Raw genomic sequence first — 16,359 nt, forward strand, 5'->3', positions numbered from 1 at the left:
TACTGGTTTTTAAATCTTCTCCTATGCTATAGTTTATCTTTGCTGATAAGACTAAACGATTTTTTAGTTTTAAAAGGCTATTCTGTATGACACTGATTAACAACTCAAAAATGAGAGAACTAATGTTAAACATTCTGGTTTTGAAATTAATACAAAAATTCTCTTTGACAGGTTTCCAGTGTTAACAGGTGTGACTATTTTTAATATACTGAGCACTCCTAACTAATGTTACTTGTGGTTGCCTTACATAACATTTTAAATGGTTAAGGAATGAGAAATAACTTACTTCATACAGATGAAGGTAAACTTGCCTCTATCCAATTCATTATTCTGTTGCTAAGTTATTTTTATTATAGCAACGTTTTCCCATCTTCTCTTTCTAAGAATAAGGTAAACTGAAAACCCTAACCCGAAACAATGGTCCAGAGAACAAAGCTGATCATGTTTTTTAACACAAGGGTATTGTTACGGTAATGCAGCAAAATGTCCAACAGAGGGTGATAGAGACCATAAATTTGTTTGATGCTTAAATCATCTGACATTAAAAAAAGATAAAATATTTCTTTAAAAAATTAAATGTGCATTTCAGGAAGAGCTGAATAAGCTTCATTACTTGAGAAACATTTTCAGTTAACCATAAATGCTCTTAAGCATATGACAGTATGATTCTATGATTTAATTCTCTAATTATTACCTTATTTGGTTACATTCATGTTCACTCTACAGCCTAAGTTAATTTAAATTATTTTATTTCTTTTTAATAGTTTTGCTGCCCACACAAGTGGGATACAAAGTTTCCAAGAGAATCCAACTTAATATTCACTTGCATATCAGATTTGTTAATCTTTAAATCACAGGGAACGAAAGATTTTTTTATATGGAACAGATTAAAAAGGGAACAAGATAAGTAATTTAATACAGACGAAACTATGCTCAAACATGAAGTACTTTTAAGAATAATTAAGCATATCCCATCTGCCATATTGATTTCCCTCAAATGCAAACATGCTATTGACTATTTTGAAGTTTCACCAAAGATGTAGCACTGATTGTCTAAACTTGAACACAGAAATCTTTAAAATAGGAGTAACTGAGTCAATAATGGCAGTGCTTCTAAGCACCCTGAAGCTGCAATACTTCATTTTGCTTTAGTTTGATACATGTATCTGAATAATCCCTCAAATACTAACTCAAGACTTTGAAACAAAGTACAGTGTGGTTTACACACAAAATAGTCTCAGCATATTACATGGTGGAAGAGGTCAAGTCTCTTCCAGCTGACATCCACCTTACAATTTTACTGAGGTTGCAAGTAATGAGTAAGGAGTGAATCACTACAGTGCCTAAGAACTAATCCTAGAAAGCTGGAAAATATCAGAATTAATTCCTCTTCAGAAGAAAAAATATAAACATTTTAATGTATTAGTTAGACATCTCTCAAAGCCTCCCAAGTTCAGCCTTCTGCACAAGTATAGTTAATACTACTGCCTATGAAGCCTCTGTCAAGCTGCTCAACTTCCCAGTTCACAGTCTTGTTCTACTTTGCTGTAGCAAGAACCACTAAAAAGTGCACAGAGTTAAAAAATGCCTTTACCTGCTTTATCTTGGCTTTCCACGGTAATTTTTTGGTTATAAAGTGCTCAGCATAAGTACAGAACTTGTTCTATTCAATTCTCTGAGAATGGCAGACTGTAGCACTTCACTGAGCATTAAGCAAGCATTACTGAGGAGCATCTTATATACGACATCATTTTGATTTTTAGATCTATTTTCAACAGCATAGGAAAAATGAAAGGGAAAAAACCCCAAAGAAACCCAAAGCACTACAGCCTAGGAATCCTCAGCTTAACCAGAAAGCTATGAGAAGATCTTGCTGCTATGGAAAGGTAACAGAGCAGACGGAGTCAGGTTCTCAGATATGTGTAGTGCTTGGTTGAGAGACAAAAGGCACAAGCTGCACTATGGGGAATTCAGCTGAATACGAGGAAGAAGATTCTACCATGGCAGGTCTCTAATGGAACAGGTTCTAAACTCAACCTGGAAAAGGCCATAAGATTATCTGATACAGTGGGCCCTAGTACCTTACAGCTCCTCATGTACCTTATAATCTGAATTATTCTACACTTCTATTAATTCCAAGTTACACATTCAGAATATGGATTCACACCCTGTGGTTTATGTGTAGTTTTGGTAAGTAACATTCTACACATGCAGTGGATGAATTTTAGAATTCAGAACACTTTCCTACTAGGTCACTGGACATGCAGGGAAAAAGGTTGTATTTATAACTGATTTCCTCTGGCAAACCAACTATTAAATCTGGACTTGGCATTTCACTATTTGAGTTCAAGAGTCACGACTGACACAATTCTGCTTCTTTTGGCAACATACATGGGAAACATCAGTCAAGTGTCAAATGCACCTTCCTACAATCTTACTTGAAAGACTGTAAACAATTTTATTTTCTCCTTAAACACCTCATGATTTTGTTTAAAATTTCTACATCTTGCACAAAGCAGTGTGTTTAGTTGTTACAAAGGGAATCTATGCAGCAGATTGCAAAAAGCCAACAGAGTTGCTCCTTCTGAACCTTTGAAAAACAGTCATTCACTCCAGTATTTTCTAAGAGAACATCATTGCTGGTTAAATGGACAGCTAGTAAGCCCTCATTCTTAAAAATGGCAAACATGGACCAATCAGAAAAGTTACACTAAAAAACAGAAACATAACTAAAGTCACTACTAAATTGCAGAATTAAAATAAAAAATCTCCACTCTAAAGTTAATTGAAGAAATATAATACATTTCTCTCTTATTTGAGAGAAATTAGATGTTCTGATTATTTCATAGAATCTCATCTGTAGGTAACTAAATATGTGGAAAAGGCTCACTGGTAGTCACCTTGAGACCAAAACACCTTCTGAATCCAGCCTTTCAGCATTCCATAGTTTGTTCTCAGTAGACAGAAACACTAGTTAAGAAATAAACCCTGCAATAATATAGTCAACATTTTTTCACACCTGGTTTTATTTTTAAAATAAAAATAGAAGTTTTAAAAATGAGAGAAGTTATAGATGCCATTTCAGAGCTGCAGTGATATCAACCTCTTACAGAAATTAACTATGGCATAGACAGTCTACAAGCAGACTTGCTGGAGATAGCAGCCTTACCTTGCACTGCCCTGCCACACAGATTGAAGTCCCGTTTTGGTCACAGGGTGTCCCATCTATCACCTTTTCTGCTTGTCTCACATAGAATCGGTAGCCTATCGCACGGCAATTCAGCTCACACTTCTGACTTCCCTTAACTGTGGAAAGACACAAAAGTCACCATTATAAAGACCACAGCAGCACTTTTAAATGTTAAAAGGCCATTAAACTAACACTAAGGTTTGACAGACAGAAGCAAATAGGCAAACTAAGTGTAATGTGAATGACTACATCAAATGAATGGTGATTAAGAGACCAGTCCCAAGGTACACATTCCAACACACCTGAGGAAGATTTAACAGTATTTTTAGTTTTCTTTACAAATTGCTTAACCTAGTCTTCCTAAAGCATAATATCATGTTATGATATTTCAAAACTCCTAAGAGACAGAAAAAATCACACTGTAATCAGAACCAAATTAAACTCACATAGTCATTGGTCAGGTCACATCAAATAAGCACACTAACATTAAGAAAACAAGCTAGATGTAATTTTTTTCCCTCTTTTTCCCCCACTTCATTTTTACAAGATGCACTTTAGTGACTGTTAGTACAAAAGAAAATTAAGAAAATAGGCCCCTTTTTGATTTTTAAAAATACACAAAATGTCTCATCATTCAAAACCCTGTGATATCTGTTGGCATGCGAGAACCAGAAGGAACTCAGTCCACTGAAGACTAGGCGAGAGGAAGCCAGAAGACAAGCAACAGTTATCTTCTCCTGTAAAAATCTGTTACTTAAACAGATATAGCCTAACACTCCACGTAACTTAGGCTGTCAAGTCTGTTAACACATTTGTGTAGTCTTTCAAATCATCTTATCAGGCTGAAGCCACACACAGTTCATTACCCCTATTTCCCAAATGAAGTAACAATGCCACCTGTTTCTTTCCAACCAAGAGCAGCACTGTTACATAGTGGCGGTGAGGTACAAACAGAATCCCCTTTTCTTCTGACAATGCTTTCCTTGCTGACAAAATCAAAATCTAAAATTCTCCAGAGTTCACCACACTTCAGTTCACACCCTGTAATGTAACTGAAACCCAGTACTTAATCCATCAAAGGAGATACCATACACCTTAGCTGCTCAAATATGAAGGCACTCCTAGGATTTTCTACTTGACTTATGTCTAAGCTGAAGATTCAAGAGATACTCAACAAATAGCTAAAATAAATAAATGCAATTATTTTGCATTTATAGTTAACATCTGTTTTCTGCAAAAATAACAAACTTTTGAGTTCAATTTTAAGTTACCCCTTGTGTGGACACAGGACTCCCGCAGACCTGTTCCAAAATTTGGATCCCAGATTTCCTCTCACTATGCAATCGCCACTCATACACATCATCTATTGCACCTGGCAATCTTTTAATAAAATCCACAAAAATCTCTACTAATTTTAAGTGTTTTCATAGTCTCCTTTTTGCAGTACTATGCATACCATGCTCCATTAGGTAATTTTTCCATTGGTTATGTTTTAAAGAGATTCTCTAGCTTATTTTTCCAAGAACTTCACTTACTTGTTTGTTGTTTTTTTCCAATGAAGTGTTTTCTGCAGTCCAGTCTCCAAGTATAACAGTAAGTTTTAATGATGAACTGAGTATTATTCTTAGCTGTTTACTCAGTTCACATGTAACTGTCTTCTGAATTCTCTAATAAATATAATCCAGCTTCAGTGATTCATTACAATTGAAATCAGCTTGTCCTTTTCCATGTCTGAAAGAGTACAACACTTACAGCCTGCAACACTACAGCTATCAAGCAGCACCTCTGCAGCGTACATTTTCTTATCTTCCCATTCTCTAAAATCAAGTCAAACCAGCCATTTAGGGTTTCTGAAATGTCCTTATCTTTTATGTTGACTCCCTTTAGTCCAAAGTGTCCTGAAGTCTCACATTCCTATAGTCCACAGAAGCATGATATTTTTTCCTGGACTTATCTCTTCTCCAATTTATTATTTGAAAGCTAAACCTATTGCATTGCTAATGCAGCATATTAACAACCACAAGCAGACTGAGCTTACTTGCTCTGTAAAACATGACTCCTATTTCATAACTTTTGTCTTTCATTCCTTCTTATTAGAAACTTTTCCTATTCACACAAAATAAATACTAAAACAACCACTGGCTTTGACCAGTGCTTTAACAATAAACAAACATCAGAATAAAAGTTAGTAGGAGCATCTCATGCCATAATCCTTTGGACTTGAATATTCAGATTCTTTAGCTAAGCAAATGTAAGGCACAGCCATGGTTAGTGATATACAAATTACTACAGCCTAAAGACAATGCTCCCAGCCATCAAAGAGCTGAAAAAGCTTTCCTCTAAGAGCGAAATCTTCTAACTGACCTGTCCCTATTAAATAAGAGGCACTTCCCATTAGAATTTTGTGCAAGCATTGTGTACTTAATATGCATGAATTACAGTGGAACAATAACATTCTACAACAAGATACCACACTTAGTAAAAAGTATTCCATTGCCTATTAGCCTCACACATATCCTGACACTCTCCCTTACCCGGCATTTTGCCACAACTCTTGAGCTCCAATAGTGGAAGCTGTAGGTCAGGCTACACTACTGACTTGGCAACTGGACATAAAATGTCAATTAAACAATGAGCTGTGAAGCGACTGATTCCACACAGGCAACATATTTTAGTACTATGTCATCTGATACCAGACTTTGCAAATGGATCTATCTAACCTCAGGGAATACAGTAAGGCTTGTATGTGAAGACCTTCCAATCCAGCTGGCAGCAAGATACATTTCCACTCAAAAATGGGCTCTTTCTAAGTGTAAGACACTTCACTATAGAGGTACTGTTTTACATGTCCTCCTAATGTATTTGGTTTTCATTCTCACGCCCGCCCTGGCACACCCAAGTCTCTGGAAATTCTCACCTTACTCTACCTTATTAAATAGTGAACTTGAGTGAAATTTAATGCTACTGCTCAGGTTCTGCCAGACAGATTCATTATTGATTTAACTTAAGGAGGTGCCTTTAGTAAATAATCCTGGTAACTTACAATGTTTAGTTTTCATTTTACAGACTGAAAAAGTACCTAAATAAAAAAAAATCAGTACTTTTCATACATCTTCACCAAACCACTCTTAAGTAGCTCAGGGATATCCTGAGATTTTCTAAACTACAAAACAAGTCCTCTGTTGAAACCTATCTGCCACCTTTCATTTTGAGGAACAAAACCCAAGCAGGTAAGAATGGGGACCACATCAAAATTCTGCCACCTCTCAGTTCACCAGTGAAGATGCCAAGTCCTCATGTTTAATTACCAACTGCATCTGTTCTGCATTACAAGACATGCAGGGAAAACTTTTGATCCTTCTACATATTCTTGCAAGACACAAAAGCGCTGCAGATGGGCAGTACTTCAGGTTTTCATCTCTCAGGAAGGGTAGCGATTCCTGAAGTCTGTCACCAGCAGAGGTAACCACATTAAGTTTAAAAATCAACCTGCTTTCCAGGTAATTTCTCCTATTTATTGGGGAATTATAATTCACGTACAGAACAGGTCTTGCACTGCACGTGTACTGACAAATACATATAAACCTGGAAGACATGGAAACATGCTTTTCTTACATGTTATTTATCAAGTGCACACGCTAAGCCTCACACAAAATGAATGCAAGACTGGAGAAGTATGGGCAACCTAAGAGCAAATGAATTGACCAAATTTAAATCACCACTGAATACCAACACACTTCCTTTCCCCACACAACCCGTTTAGATGCTTATTTCAGTGCAGCACAGGGAAAACTCAACCATGCAACCCGTACACACATTTTTTAAAGGAAAACAAATGGGATTCAGATGTTACCGCACTACGACCAACGCTAGAGTCAGAACCAGGTCCTCAGAGGCATTTCAAGCTAAGGTCTCTTCACTACCAGAGCTTCTGGGAAGCACAAACAAGCACGGAAAAAACCCCTGTCCTCGAAGAACAATCCTAAACTGCTTTCGATCCCACTGTCAGGGAAACCCAGGTTGGCAGGAGGCCGTGGCGCGCTCCCTCAGAGGAGGCCCAGCAGGCCGCGCATGCTCCGCAGCGCGCCCGCAGCGCCCGAGAGGAGAGCGCTGGGCACACCAAGCCCAAACACTGCAATTCCTGATGGGGGAAAACTCGCGGATGAGACACTAAAACAAAGGGGACAACAAACAAACCCTCTCTGCAGCAGAGCTCCCTTTCTTCTCTCCGGAGGTGGCACCGGGACTAGCGCGACCCCTCCCACACCGCCCTGAGGCAGCCCACCCTGCTCCCACCTTCTTGAAGGTTCTGAGAGGAGCAGGAGTCTGGGTGCCTGCTGAGGGAAGCTGTGCCCTCTGTCTCCACCTGCGGGAGAGAGGAATTAGCTTCCCTCTATAGGAGCTCTGCAAAAGCTACTCCCATCCCACATCAGTTTTAGCCCTCATTGATTTCATTAAATGAAAAGTTTAAGAAATCAATATCCTCAGAAAATACCCATCCTACGTCCAGAAGAGTTTGAATAGATCTGTTTGCACTTCATTGACAATATTTACAAACGTTAAAAATTTACTGAAAGGGTGCTTTCCAGCCAAATTAAGTGCATTGTTTCTTACCTCATGCTCAGAGGCACACAGAGCATGCATGGCTAGCAGCAAAGTTCCCCCAGATTAATCCCTTGGTGCTTGACACAACCCTTACAAACAGGAGGGAAAAAGGCCAAGGTAACTGGGTCGTAGCCCCCGAAAGGGTTTCTTTACCTGCCTGGTATGAAAGCTTCTTCAGCCTAAAAGTTTTTAACTCCATCCTTTGACATCACGGTCACTGTGTACATCTGCACACATTTCATTCTCCACAGGCCTAAAACCTCCCACTCCTGTCTCCTTCCTGCCACTCAGACTTTCCTCTTCTGATCTTCTCTCTCCCCTCTGCAGAAGGCCTAAAAGGCATTCCCCTCTCTGAAATCAGCAGCTCTATACCAGAGTATGTGTACGGAGTGCTTTTGGACCTCAAGTCAGCCACACTCCTCATTCAGTTTCTTCTTCCAATGCATTCCACTATCTTCACTAACAAAATGCAGTAAGAAGGAAAACAGGTACAGGCCAAGCCACTGGTAGAGATACTCAGCAGTGAGCTTGATGAGATATACAGAGCTCAACAAGCAGCTTACCAAGGAAATGAAATTCAATGTAATGATAATCTTAGGGAAAAAATGTTACAAGAAAGAACATTCAGCTGGAAATAATTTGCCTAATAATATATCCAGCTGTTCAAAGATAAATTGGAAATAGGCATGGAACCCCCAAAAACCCAAAACAAAACCCAAACAAAAACCCCCACAACAAAACCCAGGAAATAATGCACAAATAAAATAAAAATGTAACTGATGAGTAAACTAATGACACTACGCAACCATACACTGACAACCCTTACACAATGTAGTAAGTTCCTCCTTTCTATTTCAACTGTTGAGCATACAAGCTACTTAGTGTATGAACTGCATGCACATTAAATCTTCTACCACAGACAATGGTAGCTGAAGGTGCAATGAAAATAAATGCTACAACAAATTTCACATAGGGATCAGAATGAGCAAACTCTCCTTTATATTTCCTCTGTCCAAGTCTTAATTTAATGTGATAACCAGACTCCCTGTTGTTATCTGTATAGCAGTTCTAGTTCTCCACAGAATGCTTTTACCATTTGTCAGTTTTCCTAAGTTTGCCTAATCATCTAAAAATAGTCAATAACAAGCTCTGCAATTTGAGAAACATGCCTTGAGGGTGCCCACAGAGAAGTGCCATGCACACTCTTGGCAAGCTAGCACCACATCCATGCTAACACTACATTAAGGGACTAAGTACATTTAAATTAAGCTTCATTCTGTGTGCACACTGCCTTGTAAAGTCAACTTCAGTGCTTCTCCATATGAAGCCAAGATACACTCATCCATGATGTGTCAGAACCAATTGTTCCAGAAATGAGCTATCTCTGCATAGCTCAGCTATTTTCATGGCCTAGCTTGCCATGGGCTGTAATTCAGTATTTGCTCATATGAAAAGCTAGGGGTGCAATGGGGCATAGCAGAAACTGGAAAGCCTTTTAAGAGATGTGCTCTCGTCTGTCTATTGAGTTTAGTTAAAGCTTATCAATACTGTGGGATTTTGGTGATAGACTTGCAGGTTACTGACATTCTTGGTTATCCCACAGAAGCCCACAGGGCATAGAAGATGGTAAGGAGTCTGGCAAGTCTCAGGCTTCTGTGTGCACTGCACCTGTTAGTAGGTCTACAGTTATAGTAAGTCTAAAGGCTGATGTCACCAGTGATCTCTTCCATTCATGAGATATAATTTAGTAAGTACTGTATGCACCAAGGCCAAACTTACAATTTTATGAAACTAAAGTTTATGTTTGAAGTGGTGGAGTCACCGTCCCTGGAGGTGTTCAAGAGGGGATTGGACATGGCACTTGGTGCCATGGTCTAGTCATGAGGTCTGTGGTGACAGGTTGGACTCGATGATCTTTGAGGTCTCTTCCAACCTTGGTGATACTGTGATAAAGGTTTTGTTTTCATAGAGGTAGGGCTTCAAGACACATCTACATACAAGAAAACAAAGACTGTTCCAGGGCACTACCAGCAGATGTCTAGTCTTTGAGACACTATGCCACACACAGACCTAAATGTGACAATCCCATACTAAGAAGCATGCACCAGTGAACACCTGTGGTGCTCAGCATGGATGACAAGTGTGCGTGTACTACTAAATGCAGGAAACTATGCAGCTTCCTATACAAAGAAGGAAAATGTGTAGTAAACAAAAAATACCACATCTCCTACAAAGGTTTCAAGAAAGCAGAAATACTTAATTTAAGGTTGAGGAATTTCACTGGAGTACTGCAATGAATGCCTATAAATTCTTCAGAAGGGATGGGCACCCTAGAGTGTGTCCAGAGAAGAGCAACAAGGCTGGTGGCAGGTTTGGAGGGCATTTTGTATGAGGAGTGCTGAGGGAATTGGGGCTGTTTAGTGTGGAGAAGAGAATTCTAAGGGGAGATGTTATTGCTCTCTACAACTACCTGAAAGGAGGTTGTAGTGAGGCTGGTGTTGGTCTCTTCTCCCAAGTAACTAGCGATAGGATGAGAGGAAATGGGTCTACCTTGTGCCAGGGGAGGTTTAGATTGGACATTAGGAGAAAACTTCTTTACTTGAGAGATTGATGAAGCATTGGAACAGACTGCCCAGGCAGGTGGTGGAGTTGCCATCCCTGGAGGTGTTCAAGAAGTATGTAGATGTGGAGCTTCTATATATAGTTTAGTGATCATGGTAGTTGGGTTACGGTTGAACTTGATGATCTTAAAGGTCTTTTCCAAGCTTAGTGATTCTGTAATAGACTATGATGGCTTCATTATCAGTGCTGAACATTAGTTCAAGCTTTGAAATTTAGTAATTTAGTATCAGGTCCATAACATAAAACTGATCCTGAATCAGATTTAATTTCCACTGACAAGAGTTAAAAGGTATTGAAGTGGCTAGAAAGAAAAATGCTTTTTGCAGCGGTTACCTGTTGCCATATTTATAACAATATCCAAGCACTTTCCAGGAAATAACCATCATATCACTACATTTGGTCTTTCCTACAGAAATACTAGTGTGGTGTAATCTGTTTTACTTGAGTCTCCTTTTGTCCTTATTAGGCTTGGGTACATCTCTTGACGATAACCAGAAAGAGTTGTGTTTATTTTTTGACGTTGTCCCTTTCAGTTCTGTTAATTTCTCACAAATTTATATTTCTCTGGCTCAGATTTATTTTTTTCCAAAATAATTTTCTGTTCTTCATTCCAGTGATAGTGGAACATTTCCAGAATTCTTGTTACTTCTACTTTTCATTTTCTCATGTAATAAAGATGTTCATTACTTCACCTTATCTCAACAACTTAATGGGTATTTAAAATATTTTCTGCACTGAGGCTCAGCAGTAAGTTAAAACAAAAAGTCAAGCTTTTATATGAAACTGCCTGAATATATCAGAGTTTCTTCTAATAGCAGATCCAGTAAGTCCTGTGTTAGTCATGGGGAACTTTTCTAGGAAAGACAGGTCAAAAAGGCAAGGTAGTGGAGTTGCTCTGTAGGTGAGAGAGCAACTACAAGGTATTGAGTTCTGTCCAGGAGCAGATGAAGAGCAAGTTGAGAGTTTGTCAAAAGGGACCTGGGGGTCTTGGTGGACAGAAGGATGACCATGAGCCAGTAATGTGCCCTTGCAGGCAAGAGGGCCAATGGCATCCTGGGGAGTGTTAGAAGTGGTGTGGCTAGTAGGTTGAGAGAGGTTCTCCTCCACCTCTGCCCTGGGGAAGCTGCATCTGGAATACTGTGTCCAGTTCTGGGCCCCTCAGTTCAAGAACAGGGAATTGCTTGACAGAATCCAATACAGACTCACAAAGATGATTAAGGGAGTGGAACATCTGACCTCATTAATGTTTATAAATACATAATGGGTGAGTGTCAGTAGGATGGAGCCAGGCTCTTTTCAGTGATGTCCAATGATTGGGCAAGGTGCAACAGGTGCAAGCTGGAGCTCAGGAGTTCTATGTGAACATAAAGAAAAATCTTTTCACTGTAAGGGTGACAGAGCACTGGCACAGGCTGCCCAGAGAGGTTGTGGACTCTCCTTCTCTGGAGACAATTAAAACCTGGCGGGTATTCCTGTATGACCTACTCTAGGTGATCCTGCTCTGGATTTTTAATTACTTCTACAAGAGTGAGAAATCTAAAAAGCTTCCTTAACAATCTTCAAAGGTTACTGATTGTGGGGTTTTTTTTTAGAGTATGTTGAAATTGTGATAACTCATACAACAAGGGATTTTGCACAATAAGAGAGGCATAACTGCTCTGACATGAACATCAGGCATTTACACTGTAAATGGCAGAGGATCATTACCAGGATATGTACTTTCCTGTGCTGGTGACAGCTTTTATAAACATTGGGGAAATTCTACAAATGTAATTATTGAGCTATAATTAAAGAAAGCATCTAGTAAAAAAAATGTACCAGCTTCAAATCACTGCACATTGCAAGGTGGCCAGTCTGTCCCAGCAAGGATATTTCCATATGCTGTGTTCACTGTGGAAGTCTTGTCAAAGCCTTTGAGAAACCATGACACAACTCTCAATTCCTTGCTTTTGCTGTTTCTTTGTTAATGATTTTCTTAACTGGAGCTCAGAATTTGAGTTACTCACTTGAAGTGTCAATGAATACATACACTTTTTGTCTACAAAAACTTTAAGATGCATTTGCTCATAACAATTTAAACTGTAGAATGTCAAAGAGCTGTTGGCCTGAGTTCTGCAAAGCACTTAATCAGGTGGTTTTCACGAGAATACCCAAATGGTGAGCACTGTTAGCCTCAGTAGAACTGCCACAAGTTGTATGTCTTAACAGTAGTGCAAGGCCAGTATCCCTTTAAATAACATGAATAGATAATACAGTTTCTACTATAGACTTTTCCCAAATTTAAAGGGGGGGGGTAAAAAAACCCAACAAAACACAAACCCCTCCTAAAAATGCCTGTTTTCACATCAGCCTTTCATTTGTTAGGCAGTCAGAATCCAGACTACCATTTGCCAGTCACTGAAGGCAATGGCCACTGGGTGTCTCCACTGCCCAATGCAAACAACAATTAAAGCTGTCAGGGGGTGGGGGGAAAGTTATTTTAAAAGTCATTTATCTGTATTTACAAACCAGCACTTACACTGTCCATACTGTGCACAGCAGCCACACAGACTTGCACTCTCTGGCCCTCAGAAAAGCCATTAAATGGCAGTTTCACGTGGACTATGCTTCTAGTAAAGCTTTGAATTACAGCTACCAGTATTAAAATTATGAAGATGTTGCTAGATAAACAAAAGAAAACCAAACAACAAATGCTTAAGATCAAAACTTTTTGCTTCCCTTTTATCCAGCACAGTTAAAATTCTATCAGTAAAACCCTCCTAAGATGATAGGGTGAAGACGTGAACAAAACTTCAAGAGCATGGGTGCTTCTCACAGGTAGGGAAGTTTTCTTATCACCATTGTACTCTTTTGCTGACATGCCTGGTCAATCCATACAAATCTGATGTAATTAACCATTTACTATATGTATGCTTCAACATCCCCTATAAACTGTAGAAAACAGACTATCAGGATTTCATGGGAGATGCTTTCTCTTACGGGGATATTATACATAACGTACTAAACCCAAAATTAAACCCATTATTAAAGTACAAAGTGCCGAGGAAAAGAGCCACAAACACAAACTAATCTAAAAATTTTCATTTTCCTCTTGTTTTTATTGTCTAGTACTAATCAGAAAAAACAAACAAACAAACAAACAAAAACAACAACAAAAGACCACCACCACCAATGCTACTACATGCAGTACAATTTCTCATCCAGAAAATACCAAAAAGTGTTCCATCCCATGAAGTGCTGATATCTTCATGAGGGAGGCTAGAGCTCTCAATCCCAATTATTATTGCCTTGTGATGTTCTGAAAGGATTTTGATACTGCTTTCTGACTGTCTTTAAAAGTTAAAAGAGCTGAGTAGTTCTCTTTTACTCCATTGGAACCTTACAATATTTTGAAATACAATTCTATCTCCACCAGTGCACTAGTAGCCAACAAAGTCAAATAACATAGAATTGTTGTATAACATCAATACTTTGGCAACATTAGTAAAATCCTGCCCTCAGACTTTCCACCGAGTGCTTGGCCATTTTTATTCAAATTAGCTTTCATGTGACATCGAGAATAATAAATGCCAAAGGTAGATGAGAAGAAAGGAGATTCATGTTCAGGCTTGTGAAGCCCCCAGCAGCATTCCTGACCAAAAGCTTTCAGTAATCTCTTAAGGGAGTATATTTATGCTCTCAGAGCTAAGTGGTTTACAAGTCTCACTCCTACTAAAACCTCAGCTCTGTAATTGAATGCTAAAAAATCCCCAAATAAAGCTTTTGATGAAAATACCCTGATCTCTAGCACTTCATCAAACTCCCAACAAGGATCCACAGAAAGTCTTCCCTCTTATTTGTGTATAGGTGGAGTTTTCAGGTAAACTAACAGTGCACTTACACATGCATAAGAAGTCACTCCTCACTGCAGTGCATCCTGACCTTTCTTTGATGTGAAGATAAAAAACTACCAAGCAGCCAAGTGTGTCAGCAGTGGAAGGAGGGAATGCAAGCTTTCAGCAGCTCACCCTCTTCTTTTCTGAATGACTGCCTGCTCTTCCGGTGAAAATAGGCTGGTTAAGTCCTTTAAGCAGCCTACTCAATGTGATGCCCAATCCATAGTAAGTAATCATGGATTTGGGGAAAAAAAATCCACTAGAATGTTTTACACTATAATTCAATAGCTAGATTAATAAAACTCAGTACTCTCTTTTATTTAGCGTTCTCCTAAATTCTAAAATACTCTGCAAGTCAAAAAGCAGTGCAGCCATGAACTGGCCCAAGGGAACAGCAAAATTGTATCTAATGCAATGATTGTGTCTTTAAAGGAAACAGAGCACTGTCAGAGGCAAAATACAGCAGTTCTCAAGTTGCATTAGCTGCTGTTATTCTGAAATTAATAATTACTGGACAAGAGATGTTGCCAAGCAAATGACCTTTTCAGATAGATTCTGAGAAGGAGATTACTGATGAAATAAATATTTTGAATTTTACAGCTCTCTAAAAGGCCAGTGAGCTTTTGTTAAAATATACCCAAGGATACTGACCCTACCAAGTATTTGTGCTAGATATACTTTACACATGCTAACACTTCGTCTGTTTGAAACCTTAATTGCCTCTATATTGACCAGCTTATATACAACACAAATGTAGAACAAATTCATATATTGAATTAATAACATACTCTTGAGAACTCGAGGAAAGACTTCAGAGAATTCATAACATATGGAGGTATTTTCCTTGACTATGGACTACATTAAATAGGAAGATGTGTTAGTTACAACTGGAAATTACTGTAGAGAGGTATCTGCACATGACAGCCTGACCCAGAAATCTGCATTGCCCTCAATGCACAGATTCATCAGGAGAAATGTTTTTGTTCCTGGGTTATGAAAGACAGCTTTATCCTGATTAGAACACCTTCCAAGCTTTAAGATATGCCACTGACTAAATAATGTAAAGTAACACAGCTTGGTATGTGGAAAGGGAAAACAGTGGTAATCCAAAGTTCTGGTGCTGTAGCAGGTACTTCTTACACCAGACCAGTTCTCTGTGAGTATTGGCTAGATTTTTCATTCCTGTACACTATTGGTACAGAAAACTGAGACCCAGGCTGTCTCTCTGTTTCAAAAAAATAAGTAGACTTTATGGTAAGAAGCTAATTCACAGCAGCTGAGACAAATGTCAGTTTTGAAAGAGGACCCAGAGAATTAGTAAAAGATCAGACACAAATTTAATTGCATTTTACAATACATATAGTAATTTGAACTGCTTTATCTTCTAAATATTTTCTAATTCTCTTGAATCTCCACCTTGTTTGTGTTTGGTCAGCTTTTTCTATAGATATTAGATGTGCCTTTCCATTTGCAAACACGTCAGTAAGTACAAGGCCATGATTCCACTCTTCAACAGGCAGCAAATACAGTCAGAAAAGTTGCAACAAAATGACTTCAATGTTGACTGCAAACCCTTTAAAAGGCAGTAAGCATGGCCCATGGGAATGAGATGTAAATGTAATGCATTTCAGCTGAGCTAAGCATGTTAGGAGATAATTGGACTCAGAACATAATTCTTGATCTAATATTGTATTTCCACTGAAAGACAATCACTTCCAATTTGGGGGTGACTGTGAACAGAATGGTGATGGTACTGATGTATGATTTGGCACAATGTAGTGGTACTAGAAATAGGAAGAATATGATTCAATATTCTTAGTTTAGAATCAGCTATCTAACAGCAAAGGTAAGCAATTAACAATGTACATTTTTTTCCTGTATTTACACTGAAAGCAGTTGAAATGGTTTCAGAGTGCTTTCCAAAATGCTTACCACGTTGGTAAAATAGAATGCTTACTCATTAGTTCTTCAACCAAAAAGTCGTTTATAGTTGTAAGAGTTAAATTAATCATGACATTTAGTTTCTCTTGTAATGGCATCAGGAATGATGGATAAGACTAGAATAAA

The 16,359-nt window shown here is 38.6% G+C and overlaps 1 protein-coding gene across 1 annotated transcript in view; it reads right to left on the reverse strand.

Moving 5' to 3' along the window:
- The window catches only part of THSD4 (thrombospondin type 1 domain containing 4), a 240,197-nt gene that overhangs the window by 133,090 nt on the left and 90,748 nt on the right, over window positions 1-16,359 (reverse strand). Inside the window, exon 7 of the mRNA XM_054168869.1 lies at window positions 3,170-3,306. Within this exon, the coding sequence (XP_054024844.1) occupies window positions 3,170-3,306 (137 nt within the window). The remainder of the gene's footprint in view (window positions 1-3,169; window positions 3,307-16,359) is intronic.

Source organism: Dryobates pubescens, chromosome 17 (genome assembly GCF_014839835.1).
Source record: "Dryobates pubescens isolate bDryPub1 chromosome 17, bDryPub1.pri, whole genome shotgun sequence".
NCBI lineage: Eukaryota > Metazoa > Chordata > Aves > Piciformes > Picidae > Dryobates > Dryobates pubescens.